At 37.8% G+C, this 16,861-nt stretch overlaps 1 protein-coding gene across 1 annotated transcript; it reads left to right on the top strand.

Annotated features, from left to right (window-relative positions):
- The first annotated feature begins 756 nt into the window (after positions 1-756).
- On the top strand, positions 757-16,606 carry LOC117810064 (nuclear receptor-binding protein-like). The gene is given in 19 exon segments (XM_034679639.1): positions 757-923; positions 1,302-1,699; positions 2,752-2,874; positions 4,456-4,557; positions 4,714-4,803; positions 5,038-5,078; positions 5,192-5,286; positions 6,001-6,084; positions 6,557-6,615; positions 6,701-6,799; positions 6,907-7,039; positions 8,340-8,430; positions 8,801-8,851; positions 9,248-9,383; positions 9,590-9,643; positions 9,805-9,868; positions 12,772-12,827; positions 13,205-13,249; positions 13,251-16,606. Coding segments are annotated over 18 exon segments (1,614 nt in total). The 5' UTR covers positions 757-923; positions 1,302-1,459; the 3' UTR covers positions 13,302-16,606.
- The last annotated feature ends 255 nt before the right edge of the window (positions 16,607-16,861 follow it).

Below are 16,861 nucleotides of genomic sequence, written 5' to 3' on the forward strand. Positions count from 1 at the left end.
CAGACATAATAGTGTAAAACCACGTATCAACTTTTAGGGATGTGAACTATCTTGTGTTTTACTTGCTCTTTGTCAGAAGTGCGCTTGATTGTAGATTCTACAAAATAAGATGCAAACTTAAAAGGACAGCAAATGTGGAGGATCTCTCTGGAGTTTTTGATTGCACATTTTCAACATGTCTCCAAATTAAGGAAGAGGATGAGGGCCACCAGAGAAATAAAAAAAAATTAAGGTCAACATTTTTTATTAATAGTGTTATTCTGAGAAAAAAGTCAGAATTCTGAGAAAAGTCAGAATTTTGAGATTAAAGTCAGAATAATTCTGAGAAAAAGGTCAGAATTTTGAGATTAAAGTCAGATTAATTCTGAGAAAAAAGTCAGAATTTTGAGATTAAAGTCAAAATTCTAAGATTAAAGTCAGAATTCTGACTTTTTTCTCAGAATAATAATAATAACAATAAACATTTTTCACCTTATATTTTTTCTGAGAAAATAGTGATAATTCTGACGTTTTTCTCACAATAATAATTTCCAAAATAAAAATGACCTTAATTTTTTTTTTTTTTTCACTGGCCCTTATCTTCTTCCGTTGGAAGATACGGAAGATCTCTTCCGTATCTTCCGTACCAAATTAAGTTGGGTAAAAGCTTTTTATTTTGTACGACGAATAATCTGCCTAAAGGCCTAAACAGCGTCAACATTTTTTGCAGTCTATGGCCTTAACGCTCCGCCTGCGTATTCTGTGCGCAAACAAACGCTCCTGAAGCACAGCCCCGCCCCTCCCACTTCTGCTCAGAGAAAGGGACTGGAAGCCCAACATATTTACTGACGAACAACAACTTTCAGTATGAAGCGTTTCTTTGAGTTGCTTTTCACCAACATGTAACTAGAAACGTCTTTGACGTGGTGGTTTGTTCTTCCACGGTAAGACTTCTTTGTTTTGCTACTTTACTTTATGCTAGCCGTTTGTTTATTTACCTCACATTAGCTTGTTAGCCGGGGAAAAGTTTGGCATGGAACTGGTGGCACCTCTGTTAGCTAATGCTGAGCTTAGCAGGAACATTTTAGAGCTAGGCTAGCTATGATCCCGAGTTAAATGACTGAACTTTAAGCGTCTTTTAACAGTAATGTTTCCTTGCTTCTCAGTTCAAGCATCCAGTTTACGAGATAAGTTCACGTCAGAGTTATTACCCAGCAGAGGAGGGAAACTATGACTTAAACGTGATACCTGTAACGCAGTTGCAAAAGGTAACAGTAGCCTTCTCTGTCTACATGGTTCATTTGTTTGCCTTCCTTCTTAAGCTCTCCCCTGTTGAAAGCCGGGCCAGAAGAAAAAAATGGATTTGTGACCAGCACGAAGAGAGGAGAAGGCAAGAAAGAGGTTTTCCCTCAATTATTGCAGCCAAGCAAGGACCAGGAGCTTGGACAAGGAGAGAAAGTAGAAGACTAAGTGTGTCACAATGTCGGAATCACCGGTGAAAGGAGCCCCGGGCACAGAGGCAACCATACCAGAGGTCACAGCAGAACACATACCCAGTCATCCTCAACAGGTACAAGATGTAGCATCTGTGTCTACTACGCCTGTGGCCTCCACACAGTCTCCTGTCACCATGGCAACTGAGGATGAGGATGAGAGTGAAGATGAGTCAGAGATTCTGGAGGAGAGTCCCTGTGGCCGCTGGCAGAAACGAAGAGAGGAGGTAAGAAGTTGTCTTATCTTTAAACCAGGGGTGTCCAAACCTTTTGAAAGAGGGCCACATTTGATGTGGTCAGAATACCTCTGGGCCAGTGGCTCCTACTGAGACTTAGGAATCGTAAAACTATATATGAACTCTATTTAATAACATTTTATTCCCTCAATAGATCAGTAACTAGGTAGTCCTCAGTTCTTCACAAGCCACATAAACATTGGCAAACTTCATATTCTTCTGGAGGAAAATGTTTTTCATTAGGGTCGGGCAATGTGGGAAAAATATTGTCTCATTATTTTTCTATGGCAGGATCATGATCTTGTCATCACACTTCTTTTTCATGTTGTTCTTAAGATTTTTCTGACTAGCAGACAACATTTTTAGAACAAAGTAATTCTTTTTGAACAATTTTTATGCACCAAATTTTGCCTTTTCTGCACAATTTCATTATTTTGATCTTGTCTTGTGTCCTCTTTTGTGTATTCTGAACTTTTAGTGTTCATCAAGAACATTTTCACATCGTGATAAAAATATTCATTAGAAAACCTGTCAACTTTAAGAGTTCTTGTGTTTCTTCTTTATTGCCGTCTTGCAGAATTCCCAGTGCAGATGATTCAGAATGTGATTAATTTCTGTGCTTTAAGTAACACGTTTTAAGATGGAAGCTTGGGGCCATAAATAATTGGACCTTGGGCTGCTATTGGCCATTGGACATGCCTGGTTTGAACCCTTTCTTAAATGGAAAAGTCATCAACAAACTGCTCTGTTTGTAAAAACTTAAAGTCACCCGTGACTCACAAGTTTGACAAAGTTTTTGCATGCAGTAATATTGTGTACTAGAAAATGTCCTGCTGTTTATGAATTAAGTGATATTCATCTTTTCTTTAACTGTTCAATTTATTTATGACTTCTGTTGGACTATTTTTGCAGGTTTTTAAGAGAAGCTGCAAAGAGATATTCCAGTTTGTCTGTTTTTTCTTTTAATAACTGCTGTGTTTTGTATAACTATAATTTTTTAATGAAGTATCTCATGAATCACATTCGTTTCCTTACTACTGCAGGTGAATCAGCGTAATGTCCCAGGCATAGATGCTGCATACTTGGCCATGGACACTGAGGAAGGTGTGGAGGTAGTCTGGAATGAAGTCATGATCTCAGAAAGGAAGAACTTCCAACTGCTGGAGGTGAGGCACAGTGAAGGAAAGATCCAGATAGTCTGCTGTCATGTAGCCCTCCCTGGGGATCTTATTGTAAAGTTAATTAGATATAGAAGTAAGCAAATCATATTTTACTGTGAAATTATCTAAGGCACAGCGATGACTTCAACTCAAAATTTAATAGAGGGAAAAGAACACTGCTTTCTTTTTATCTACAGATCTAATATTCCACAACAGTTCATGCTCATACAGAATAACTTCTACAGATCAATTTGTTAAAACTTATTCTACTTTATCGCAAGCAAAGAACTTATCTTGTAGAGGAAGAAGCAGCTCATGTCGTGTCATGTGAAAAGTACAGTGACTAGCAATGCCTGAAACAAAAACCCTTTACTGCCTCTCATCATCATCATGAAACTTTAACAGAGCATGTTTGGACATATTTAAAGTTCACGAGTTTAAGAATTCAGCAATATGTCATTGATGGTAATTCATAATCTATTTTAGATCCTATAGATGTATGAAGTCAAAAGTCAAACTTTATTTATATTTCCCATTTTGAAACACCTGCAGTTGACCAAAGTACTGTACAAGCTTAAAAACACAATCAATAAAAACAAATATTAGTTACAAAGAATAGATATTAAAAATGCAATAGATGAAACGAAAAAGCCACAATAAATAAAAGCAAAATAAAATCACAGGATGTCTCGCTCAGCAGGGATTAAAAGCCAATGCAAAGAGGTGTGTTTTAAGCAAAGATTTAAGACTCAATTGGTCTTTGCATTTTTAACATCTGGAGGTAGACTGTTCAACAGCATGGTTGCAGCCACAGCAAAAGCTCTGTCACCTCTTGTTTTAAGCCTGGATCTTGGCACATCTAAAAACATGGCTGGAACATGCAGGTGCAAACACTCACTCAGGTATGGTGGTGCCAACCCATGACTTTTAAAAACCAACATCACAATCTTGAAATGGATCCTGAAACTGACAGGAAGCCAGTGAAGAGGAGCCAGAACAGGCGTGATGTGTTCTCGTCGTCGTCGAGCAGCTGCATTTTGAACCTACTGTAGGCGACGAAGAGACAATAATCCAGGCGAGAAGTGATAAACAGACCTTCTCAAACTCATGAGGAGGGAGATAGGCTTTTACTTTGCCCAGAAGTCTCAACTGGAAATAGCTAGTCTTCACGACAGAGCTGATGTGTTTGTCAAATCTAAAAGTACTGTCGAAAATGAACCCAGGTTCCTGACAGAAGTTGTATGAAAAACAAGAGAAGCAAATACACAGGAGCAATGAATTCAACCCCTACACATAGCAAAGTAGTTCATTTTCATCCAAATTACAGCTTTTATATTTCATTTCTTTACTTACTCACTTAGACTAAACTTTATTACCCTTTTTGGTCACAGAAAAGGATCAGAGGGGACAGCTATACACCTACCTGTAACAAAATAAAAATTCTTTAGAGTTTGTTTACATGTGTAGTACTTGCAGGAATATAACTCTCCACTACCATCCAGAAGAGTCTGTAAAAAAGCTTTTTCGTTTATGAATGTTCTAACATATTTGTATACTTTCTATGTTTCATTTTCGTTGCGTGTCTAGGAGAAAGTGAAGGCCGTGTTTGATAATCTGATCCATTTGGAACACGCAAATATTGTCAAGTTTCACAAGTACTGGGCTGACACAAAGGAGAACCGGGCCAGGGTGAGTCTCTGACCCAGCAAAACCCGGACTGACCTGTCCGTAAAAACTGGAGACACTTCCTTGTTATTGAATCCTTTATCTTTCCTTCATTCTTAAAAATGAAAAAAGAACTATCTATTGTTTTTAACATTCCTTTAATTTCTTCCTGTCCCTTAGGTGATTTTCATTACTGAGTACATGTCATCAGGAAGTTTGAAGCAGTTTCTTAAGAAGACAAAGAAGAATCACAAAACCATGAATGAAAAGGTAAAACCTGAATATACGTTATCAAGGTTTAAAGTTTATTTTAATAGTGAAAGCCTGTAAGCTGCACATGACCATCATATGATGTGAAAGGTGACAAGGTAAATAACTTGGTTGAGTTTTGGCAAAAGAAGACCAATATTTGAAGATGCACCTTAAAGTTATTCCACGTTATGAAAGCTATAGCTTCATATTAGTGAAAGGCTAATGAGCACTCTGATGTGTGTGATGCTGCAGGCCTGGAAGAGATGGTGCACACAGATCCTGTCTGCTCTCAGGTCAGTTTCCCTTTTTTACACATGTTACAATGCAGTTCACTTAAATGCCCCTAGATAATACAAAACCTGACTTCCCCCTTTTGTTTGTATTTGTTCTTTTTTCTGTACTGCAGTTATCTCCATTCATGTGACCCTCCCATCATCCACGGCAACCTGACCTGTGACACCATTTTCATCCAACACAATGGGCTCATCAAGATCGGATCAGGTACAGATCTACAGGGGGTTCATGCAAGAGAGGGCAATTGGGCTTGAACTAATCAAGAATAATATTGAGTGAAGGATTTGAAGAATGGAAATTTCATATAGTATACAGTATTTTTCTGTGGTTGCTCAGTCCAAAGTTTTGAAGATAGTGTTATCTGACACTTTTACTGAAGGATATATCAATCAATCAATCTTTATTTGTATAGCACCATATCACAACAAACGTTATCTCTAGACGCTTTTACAAACATAGCAGGCAGAGAGAGAGAGCGATGATAGTGATGAGAGTGGTAGTAGTAGTAGCTGTTGCCACTTGGCTCCTGCACATCCGTATCAGCTGGAGTCTTGAACGTCCATAGCAGGAGGATGTCTACGGCAGCAACTCAGAGGAACCTACAAAGAATCAAGACTCCGCATGACAAAAATGGTGGCAATATACCTTCCTTTGGCATCAACATAACCAACTTATTGCATAAGTATAATGTTTAAGAAAATCACTGTTGTATGTAAACTGCTCTACAAGGACTAAAGTGCTAATCCGTATCTGCCAAACACAACCCTATACCCACTATCACAGACTGTAGTTTACACTGTGTAAAGTAAATATTACCTCCTATTTTTCCCCATGTCTCTTGCTTCTTACTGGCTTCTCTGACTAGTTTTCATTCTGCTTATATCTATCATTCATAATTTATCCTCTCTCTCTCATCTGCAGTTGCTCCAGACACCATCAACAGTCATGTGAAGACATGTCATGAGGAGCAAAAGAATTTGCACTTTTATGCACCAGAATATGGAGGTAAACACAACCGGCATGGGTTTTTTTGTCACTTCTGTCCTGACCTCCAGTATAAACCAGACAGTATACGTTATTCCTGTTTCTAGCACTCCCCTATTTTTATTCATGAAATATATGTGGTTTATCACTAGATTATTCCATGCATTGACAAAAAAAAAAGAGTTATAGCATGTAAAAGTACATGTATTTATTTATGTATTTAACACAACATTGCAGCGTCATTGTAACACTTTTAAATGTTCTTGCCAAGCATTTAATGCCAAATTTGATGTAATGCAGAAAAAAATCCTCAATGCTCCAGTTCGGTTAACATGAAAAAATACTTTGGCTGATACACTAACCCTTAATTGTGTTGGCTTTTTTTAAAAGACTTATAATATCAGACTAAACATGTATCCAGTTCAGACCTTGATAGAGTCTAATATTATGATTGTGATCTGAAATAATGATTGCACTTTTTTTTTAATTACAGCTGATGATGATGTCACCACAGCTGTAGACATCTACTCATTTGGCATGTGTGCCTTAGAGGTGAGATGGGACTCATGATAAACAGTTGAATAGTCTGTGCCTTTTCTAAATGCCGTGTGTCAATGTGACTGTTTGTGTGCTTCAGATGGCACTCTTGGAGATTCAGGGGAATGGAGAGTCCTCCTACATGTCTCAGGAGGCCATCAGTAATGCCATCCAGTTATTGGAGGACCCACTGCAGAGGGTGAGAAGAGAAGATACATTATCCCTATCTTGCACCTGAAAACCTTGATTGTTCTACAAGTTGCCTCAGCAGAAGTGTTAGACATGATGTTTGTTTTGTTTTTGTAGGAGTTAATCCAAAAGTGCCTCGAGTGTGATCCCAGTACAAGGCCGACAGCCAGAGAGATGCTGTTTAATCAGGCTCTGTTTGAAGTGCCACTGCTAAAACTGCTGGCTGCTCATTGTATTGTCAGCCATCAACGTGAGTATTTGACCAAAGAATGCAAAAAAGCAGAGACATGGATGCAGAGTTGACAGTTGCATTTGTTTGGACTGTAGAGAATGAAGAAGATGTGAATGTAGACTCCTGGCTGAAAAATTCAGGCCATTCTAATTGATTGTTAAACCTGCATTCTGCCAAATGGCCAGAGGGGGGCGATATTTTGTTTGTTAATAGTTATAAGAATGAGCCTACCTCTCAGTTGATTTATTTCATCAGTAAATAACTGCCTAATGAGCTTATGGTTGGGATCCCTGGTTTCAAGTCATCTTAAATACAGCTCTTTGATCATCTAGTAAAATATATTTCCATGAAATGTAAAACATGATGAAGTTGGTTATGTTTTAGGGTACCGTTACTTGCTATTGACAAGCCACAAATACAGCAATCTCCCAACAATAATTGAGGCCAGAGCAATGTGTAACATACCTTTCGTGTCCAATTATTGTCCAGAAAACCAAGATTGCCATAGAGACCATTTTGAGGCTTAAAAGAATAGTTCAAAAGCCAATCAGTGATATCATGATGGCTTCATTCACAGCTTTTATAAACTCTCTCTTTGGACTTGTTTCTGCAGACATAAAGTTACAGAAGAAAAAAAATAAGACTTACAAAATTAATGTTTTGAACTATGATTAAAACCCTCTAGCTGGTTGTGTTGGCTGACTAGCTTTTATGAACATCCTGTAACCTAATAAGACAGATATTTATCTTAGGGCCTGGTGGAAACCAAAACTCAGTTTACAGGAGGGTTAACAAATGATGTGCAATGCCAAGGCTGATTAAAAGGTCCAAATCAATGCTAACCTTTTCCTGTATTTGCTGGATGTTGAGATAAGGTTTAGGTAGCCAACACATTAGCCCCAAGAAGTCTATAAAACAGATAACATGTTTGCATCAGTGTTGTTTAGGATGTTGACTCTCGCTCCACGTGACCAGAAAGATCCGTTAAAGCAGCTTTGAATATTGGTTTATTTGCTGAAAATGCTGTGTAATAGTTTACAGGAATGAGATGTGATGGTGACTGATTGGTTGGTGATTGTTGTATAACAATGCATGCAGGTTCATACCAAAACCATTGTTATTTCAACACAAAGCACACTGAAGCACTGGGCCATCTGACACATAAAACACAAGTTTATACACAAGTTGGATTGTATTAACTTTTATTCATCTAAAAAAAACCTCTTCTGTATTAAAATAAAAACTAAAATGATCATAACTTAATTTATTCCAACAGCTGTGACACCAAATCACTCTTTTATGGTTTATGATTTTGTAGACATGATTCCTGAGAATGCCCTGGAGGAGATAACAAAGAATCTGGATCCAAACCTGGTCATTGCTGAGACCAAAGAGGATGTTCAGCTCAAGTAAGCCGGTTTCCACTGTTTAGAGCCAATTGGCATATATCGCAGACAACAGCTGACTTTCAGACACAACAATATTTCAACAACTGACAAAAAATGCTTTTGTAATAAGGATTTATAAAAGTAACACTTTTAGCTTTCTTTAATACTAAAGTGTTAGGAACAGTGCAAAAGGGGGGGGAAATAAATAAAATGTGTGTATCTAATAGACCCTGATAGTACTGTTTGGTAATGTCTTACATCATGTGTTTCTCTAGACGTTTTTAATAAACTCAAAATCATTGAGTATTTGGATATTGGAGGATTCACAGAGTTATTTAATATGTTGTGGTGAAAAGACTGTAGACTAAAATGTATTCCTCTTGTTCTGCAGGCTTTCGCAGTTCCCTGCCTTAGAGCTTGATAAATTCCTGGAAGATGTGAGGTAAGAAGGAGAACAGTTGTTTTAGACCCACACGTTAAACACTATCCAGCCATGTGGGGGCAGTATTGGACCATGTGATTATTGTTTGTCTCCCATCACTTTGAAAACTATATCTTTATTATGGCATAACAGTGTCTTTAAACATGAATCCTGGAATTTGTCCCACAGCTGTCTTGCTGTTCTGCTGTGTAGCCAGTCCATAATCACTTTCTCTGCTTCACATCCCACTTTATATCTCTTACTTCACTACTACCTTCGATTCATTTTCAGTTTTGTATTAAATTAAATAGCTCCTATCTTTTTTTCCATCTTGTCTCTCTTCCTGTGTGCTCTCTGTTAACAACATGTTTTCTCTACCTCTCCATTTCTTTGTGTGTCTCCTCTTACAATGATCAGAAATGGTATTTATCCCATGACGGCATTTGGGCTGCCCTGTCCGCAGCAGCCTCAACCAGAGACTGTTAAATCTCCTGTTGTCGTCCCTTTGGTTGAATCTCCCACACCTGAACCTGCTGAGCTTGAAACAAGGCGGGTGCGTACAACACATTAACCTGCATGTTATAAAATAAAGATATGATCACAATAATGGCATCTCAAAATGATTCATTCTGATTACTAGTTGTCTGTCTCTAAATCAAGATACATACTAATTAATTGATGGAGTAAAGCGCTGCTCCAGACATGCACTTACATTCATATAGAACTATGTGTATTTAGATTTCCATTCTTTTTCTGCAGGTCGTTCATATGCAGTGTAGTGTTGAATCTGTGGAGGAGGGAGCAAAGTTTCATGTAAGTCTCCAAAAACGTTCATAATTTGATAATTTCTGGTTTGACTAATTTACATTGTTAAATACACTACATGATATTGTTGTCATTTTTTTATTTCTCTGCTATACAGACTTTAAAAAAGAACTGTTTTATCTTATATATATCTATGTCTATCCTTCTAGCTAACGTTACTGCTGAAACTGGAGGACAAGCTGAACAGACATCTAAGCTGTGACATGTTACCTCGTAAGACCACATCCTATATCACACTCGACAATTACTCTCACATCTCTGAGCTTTCAGATACACTCATTGTGATACAGTGAACATACATACATCAAGTTTCCACAAACTCTTTCACTGATCATGTGTTAAATGTGGTCAGAGTTCATTTCAAGTTTCATTTCCTCAAAGGGGAGTTGGGATGTTGGATTTGGGAGCCCTATTGGACCAAAACAATCAGGAAAAGGGAAGAGTATGTGTAGATAAGCAGCGACAACCTTTGACATTTCCAACGAGTCTAAATCACAGTGGGTGTTACAATTAGACAACAATATGATATTCTTGAAGGCATGCACTGTATGGGTGAAATTAGAGGAAGATAAGAGGATTAGAGGCACCGCTTTCAGATGTGTGTGTCTTAGATATCTCCCCATAGAAGCATGTGTTTAAAAAATCAGTGCCAGAAAGCGTACAGTATTTGTCTGACTATTTTGATTAAGGAATGCCAAGTGTTTGAGAATGAGTGTTTATGTGTAATTTGTTTACTAACCACATGAAAGCGACCTTCAACGAGAGTTGAAAGATTTTTCTTATGTGCTGTCATTTAGTCCATCTTTAACAGTTTTGATTTACAGCAGGGGTTTAAAGTGACTGCTTGAATTACACTTGACTCAAGTTGACGATGAATGATACATTTATGTCAGTAGTGATTGCTGTGCTCTCAAATTTTACCACATGCTGAGTCTTATTTCACAGTAGCTCTCCATGTGTGTGCACTGAAGAAAGTGAGAGTGAGATTCCAATCTTCGATGGCGTCACAATATACAGTATGCAGGACTATTTTAGGCAGGGAGACTGGCTGTCGCGTGTGTGTAATGAAACCTTTCCCCTCTATTTTGGACAAAAAAATTTGGATTGCATTCTGGGGTTGCTTTTAAAAGGGCTGTAGATGCTTATTAAACAAACACTTAAGCATTTAGCCTTTGGAAATATTTTCTCAGTAAACATCAACAATTTTTTATATGCAAGTTCAGATTTTTCTACTGACCTGTCGTTTTTTTAGCTAAATGCTGAGTTAGGCTAGAGCAAAGGGAGGAAAAGTAGGAAAAAGAGAACGATCCAACTTTTATTATGGTCAGACTAATGTGCTCAGTATGATCCAATGTGTACATTCACTCACAGGTATGATAGGCATGTACAATGTTGCAAGCGTGTGGGGAATGCCTGGCCTGGCCTGGCCTGTGAAAGGCTGCAGCTGACAGCTGTCACCTCCTGTGTCAGAGACCAGCCTCGTCTTCACAGGCTTTCATCTCCCTGTCTCTCACACTCACACACTCATCTACATGGCTTTATATCTTCTGCTCTCACTCCACTGTTTATTTCGTTATATGGCTCCTCACTAATACTTCTCGCATACAATATACTGCAGCTTTCCATCCATGCACACTATTGGCCTCAGACACGCCCTGTCCCACTTGTAAGCAGTTCCTGTTGATGACATCAGATTTTCTGTTAGGTGTTTCTTATCAAACCGCTAGAGTGCAAAGTCACAATTGAGACTTAGCAATAGGACAAAGTTCCTTTTTAAGTGATTACATTTGAGACCACAAGATGCAAACAATAATAGAAGTGTCTTCTTTTATAGCTTTGAGCTGTTGGTGTTTTGGTTTCCTATAGTTGATGGATAATCCCTATTTTCTACTTGTTTGTCTTGGCCCACTAACATCCCCGATTCACTTGTAAATGTACTGCAGGGTTATTAAAAATCAGTAGACCGTGACATCTCCTCTGTTCAATAGACACAAAGAATGTCTCAACTCTCTGGTCGGGAACTTAAAGAATAACACATCCCCAAAAACAGAGATCTAAAGGTGTTAATGCAGGCGTATCTCAGTAGTTTCATGAGATGGTCAGATTACAAAAGTTTTGGAGTATTTTGTATTTATTATTGACACAATCGTTCTGTGATCAATCTGTAGCCGCAGTATCTGGAACTGTAGAGTATTAGAGAGGTAGTATCTGAAATGTACCAGCCGTTCTTAGGTTACATGGTAAAGAAATGGAAAATTTTATTTTAAGGGCAAACCATGGTTCAGTTGAATTTTGGGAAAAAATCTAAACAGGTCAGCCCAGAAAAAAAGGATTGGGCACTAAAACTGAGGAAAAGCAAGCAGGCTGTGGTGAAGTCCATTCAATCGTTAAAGTTCCCGTGCCTCCTGTCTTTGCAGATTTATTTATATATTTTTAAATATCTTGGAAAATGTCAAAAGACATCTCTAAAAAACCTCTAAAAACATCTTACAGGGACTCTACGCCTTTAACAACACAGCCACAGTGGAATGCTTTTAAAGCTAAGCCCTGATGAGGATCATACTGGTTGAAAGATAATTTCATTTTTATTTCAGACTATTCACAATTTGAATCAATAAAATCAATCAATCACCTATTATTCACAAAGCGAAGTTATCTCACATGCTGACACTTTACAAATATAGCAGATTGATTCTGTGCTCTTTGTCATATCATTCACAAAGACCCAATATTATTCCACCAACCGATGAGCAAGCACTCATCAAGACAGGCAGAATCCTTGAGCAGAACCAGACTCATTCAACCTCCTGCTGTGACCAGACCTTAAGTCTTAATATACTTTTCTATACAAGACAAAGACATTACAAGAAAATAGAATTTGTTTAGGGATGTAGCCAGCAGCAACAGAAGCTAATTGTTGGTGTTGTTTTTTTAAGTGTTAATGGTTGGATTAGGATTAACGAAAGCGTGCCCTTTATTCAGCTGCTGGTGTGCGTTGGTTTTATAGTGTTTGCATAACTGAAAGAAAAGATGTTGAGCAACTGGTAGAGTTGATGTAAAGGTGAGGTTATAAGTCTGTGAGTCACTGTTACTAACTTTGCTGATGTGTGTTTCAGATGAGACTGTTCAAGAGTTGGCTGGAGAGCTGGTGGAGCACGGATTAATCAGTGAGGTGGGTGTTTCAAGATTAACGAGTGTGTTAGTGTGAAGAAGCACATTCAAATGTGTGTGGGTGATACTCCATGTGAATATTCTATTTCTGTACCCAGCTGTGAAAAATTCAGTTGATTTAAAAGGTGAGATGACCACAGACTCTACTGTATATTCTTCAAAACAAACACGCTGCACCCTCTGAGAGAATTATGCAGATTTTCTGCTACATTTGTATTTCTGTGCACACTCATCATCCCACTTAAATTATGTATGTTCACTTCGTGGGAGTAAGGCTGTATGTAGGCATTTGTCTTTATGACTCATCCTGTTTAATGGATTCCATTGATACAATTAATGCTTTAAAGATAATTTACAAGGTTTGTTTTTCTATCACAGGTGGACCAAAACAAAGTAGCTTCTCTACTGGAAGAATCATTCAGCCAAGCTCTTCAATAACAACAGCTCCCTCGGCCATGTTACTGTCTCCTCATAAGTACACTCTTTCGACCCTGTTACATGTTAGTTACTGTAGTAACTGTATTCATTGTTTTTATTTTTATTTTTTTCTTCTAAGCCTTAGGAGGTAATGTGACTTAAAGGGTGTTTGTTTTTTCTCTGCATCAGCAATTAGAGCTTTCTTAAAGTGCACAAACCATACATTTATAATGTATCGTATTCTTCTCAGTGAGTAGGCACGACTTAAGTGGGCTGTTAAGTAGAACTGACCTTGTTGATGCTGCAAAAGACACTTGACCACAGCGGTACCGACAGGATTGCTTGCAGCTTTGTCAAAACCTACTCTTTCTTAAGGGCACAATTGTATTTTAGTGTGGTGTTATTATGGTCTTTTTGTGTCTTAAAACATTCATCAGTTGTTCATTTCACTTACATGTGGTTACACCATGGTTTGATCCTAGGTTTTAATTGCGGGGGTCTACACCTACTTATCACCAGCAAATCTACAGATTCTCTGAAGATGAAGGGATCAATTTCTGACCAAAGAAATTTTTCCAAAAAAGAAAAAAAACAAAGCCATTCTTTTGGATCCTAACATTGTGTGCTTCTCCCAATCATATGGCTTTATTTTATATTTTATTTTGCCTCAAATGTTAGATCATTCCCAGCTCTGTCATTTTTGTGATGACTCACCAATTCATGAACTGGATGGTTACTTTCTGAATTGACTTTAAATAATATAATATAATAGACAAATACCATGTGTAATAATTTTAAGAAGCTTTCACAGAATGTATGTTCACTAGTGCCTTTCAGATTTTCAGGGGGCATCACGCCAGTTGTTTCTGAAAGAAAGGTATCTGGTTACTTTGAGGTACTGTGAAATCAGTGTTACTGAAAATCCGTTAGTGTGCGTTTGTTTTTATATTTTACTCCTCTCTTTGCCTTTGATGGGCCTATACGCACATGCTACAAAGTCCTCTTCCACAGTTTGTTTTATTTTTGTAGTCATTGTCTTACTATTTGCTGCTTGTTGGGTTCACACATGCTTTGACCTTTTGTCATGTGAGACTTGTGTACTGAACTCGGCTGCCATATACTGTAAAGAGAGGACCTATCCTGGTAAATGTTTTATCTATGTTACAGATATTGTATGTTATGCGTTATTACTTGACTTATGTCCTTTTTGTTAACCATCATTTCAGACAGAGACCAACTTTTTGAGAGTCTGAGCCAATGTACAAATTATCTTGTTTCTTTTTCTGTTGCTTTCATTTAATCAATATTTGATAAAACTGGAATCTGGTGGGTTGATATTCTCATTCCCAGAGTGCAGAGTCTTCTGTACCTGAATACAGAATTTCAAGTCATACAAGTCTTGTTTAGACTTGTATTCAGATCAAGGAGTTGCCTGTGGCTTTTTTTGTGACATCTTGGCTCTGAACTCTTTGTTTCTTTATACTGGTACTTCTGTGTATAGAAGCTCATCAAATTCATGGCCTTAAACAAGCAGTAAGAATGAAACAAAATGTCACACACTGTATGTACAGAGAAAAAAAAACATGAGGCACAACTGGATGCAATACACTTTCTAAAATGTTATTGTTTTTACAGTGAACTTGGGAAATGTCTTATTAATACAGTCCCTCAAAGTCAGAGCTTCCCTCTGGTTGTTAAATTACTATGGTCACTCCAGCTTTATACAACCCCAGTTCAGAAATAGTTTGGGCGCTGTTTAAAATGTTGATAATAAATAGGTTTTGATGGCTGGCAAATCATTTGAACCCTTTATTTAATAGAAACTAGTACAAAGACATTTCAGTGTTTTATGAAAATATGTGCACATTTTTGATGCCAACAGGTTGCTACCAGTTAGTAACATTACTGCGTATAAAAAGGGCATTCTAGAGATGCTGAGTCCCACAGAAGTAAAGTTCGGATGAGGTTTCCCCTTTTGTGACCCACTGCCATAGAAAATAGTTCAGCAATTTCATAATTATTTCAAACTTGGGGAAAAAAATGGGGGATTGTATCATCTACTATACATTCAAGGATTAAGATAATCTGGAGAAATCTCTTTACAAAAGGGCATGGCTGAAAACTAATATTGGATGGCTGTGATGTTCAGACCCTCAGGCAGTGCTGCATTGAAAACAGACATGGCTCTGCAGTGGATATCTGCATGGGCTCAAAATCACTTCTAAGAGCCATTCTCTATGAAAACATCAACTTGCTGAGCCCTCAAATTCAAGTTAAAACTGTACCATGCAAATGGGAAATCGTATATAATCATGATCCAGAAACACTGTGGACTTCTCTGGGCCTGAGCCTTCTAAAGATGGAAACTGTCCTGTAATCCGAAAAATCAAAATTTGGTGCTCTTTTTGGAAATCATACGCTCAGCTCTAAAAAAGAGAGACCATTCTGCTTGTTATCAGCGCACAGTTCAAAAGTCAGCACCATGAAGATGCGTACATACCCATTGCATAAGTTCATACATCTGAGAAGGCACCATTAATACTGAACAATACAGGATTTGAAGCAAGAAATGCTGCCATCCATACAATGCCTTTTCCAGGGAAGATCTCTCATATTTCAGTAAGACAATGCCAAACCACATTCTGTGCGTATTACAGCAGTATGGCTCTTTAGTAGAAGAGTGCAGGTGCTATACTGGCCTCCCTGCAGTCCCAACTTGTCACCTATATTGTAAACATTTGGCATATCATGAAACCATAAATACAATCTGTTGAAAGCCTTCATCAGGCAAATATGGGACAACTGTTTTGAAACGTCCTACTGTCATCCAAAATTGAGCATATAATTTTCATAAAACAAAATGTTAAGGTTTCAACATTTGATATGTTGTTTTTGCACTGTTTTCAATTAAATAGGGTTTAAATGATTCACAAACCATCACATTCGTTTTTTTACATTTAGCACTGCAGAACAACTATTTTGAAATTGGTATCGTACACAAAGGCCACTATTCTACTTAAGTCTGCTCTTTTTCTTAAATATAGTATTCATTTATGTTGTATTGTTTATGTTATTGGCCTCTCTTTGAATGTCTATTTGTGAAATACCAAGGTTGTATATTCCATCACTGGAGCTTTATTCTCTATCTCTCTGGCACCAGGTATTTATGGTGGTTAAACTGGTTATTAAATAATCCTAATGGGTGGGCAGCTTTAGCATGGCATTCAAGGATGTGAGCTTGGTTGAATATTGTCATATTTTGTACATGTTGCAAATGTCAGTAATCGTGTCTTTATTCAAACTGGTGTCTTGACACAGCCTGCAAAGTGCGACAATTCTTTCAAATAAATGTGTGAAATGCTTCTCCTTGATGTTTTAATCGTGAGTAAAGGAAAGACTGTTTTTTTTATAATGCAGTTCCCTTTAGTGTGTAAGACTGTTTCTCGGTTCTGTGTGTGTGTGTGTGTGTGTGTGTGTGTGTGTGTGTGTGTGTGTGTGTGTGTGTGTGTGTGTGTGTGTGTGTGTGTGTGTGTGTGTGAGTGAGTGAGTGAGTGAGTGAGTGAGTGAGTGAGTGAGTGAGTGAGTGAGTGAGTGAGTGAGTGAGTGAGTGAGTGAGAG

Source organism: Notolabrus celidotus, chromosome 3 (assembly GCF_009762535.1).
Source record: "Notolabrus celidotus isolate fNotCel1 chromosome 3, fNotCel1.pri, whole genome shotgun sequence".
Taxonomy (NCBI): Eukaryota; Metazoa; Chordata; class Actinopteri; order Labriformes; family Labridae; genus Notolabrus; species Notolabrus celidotus.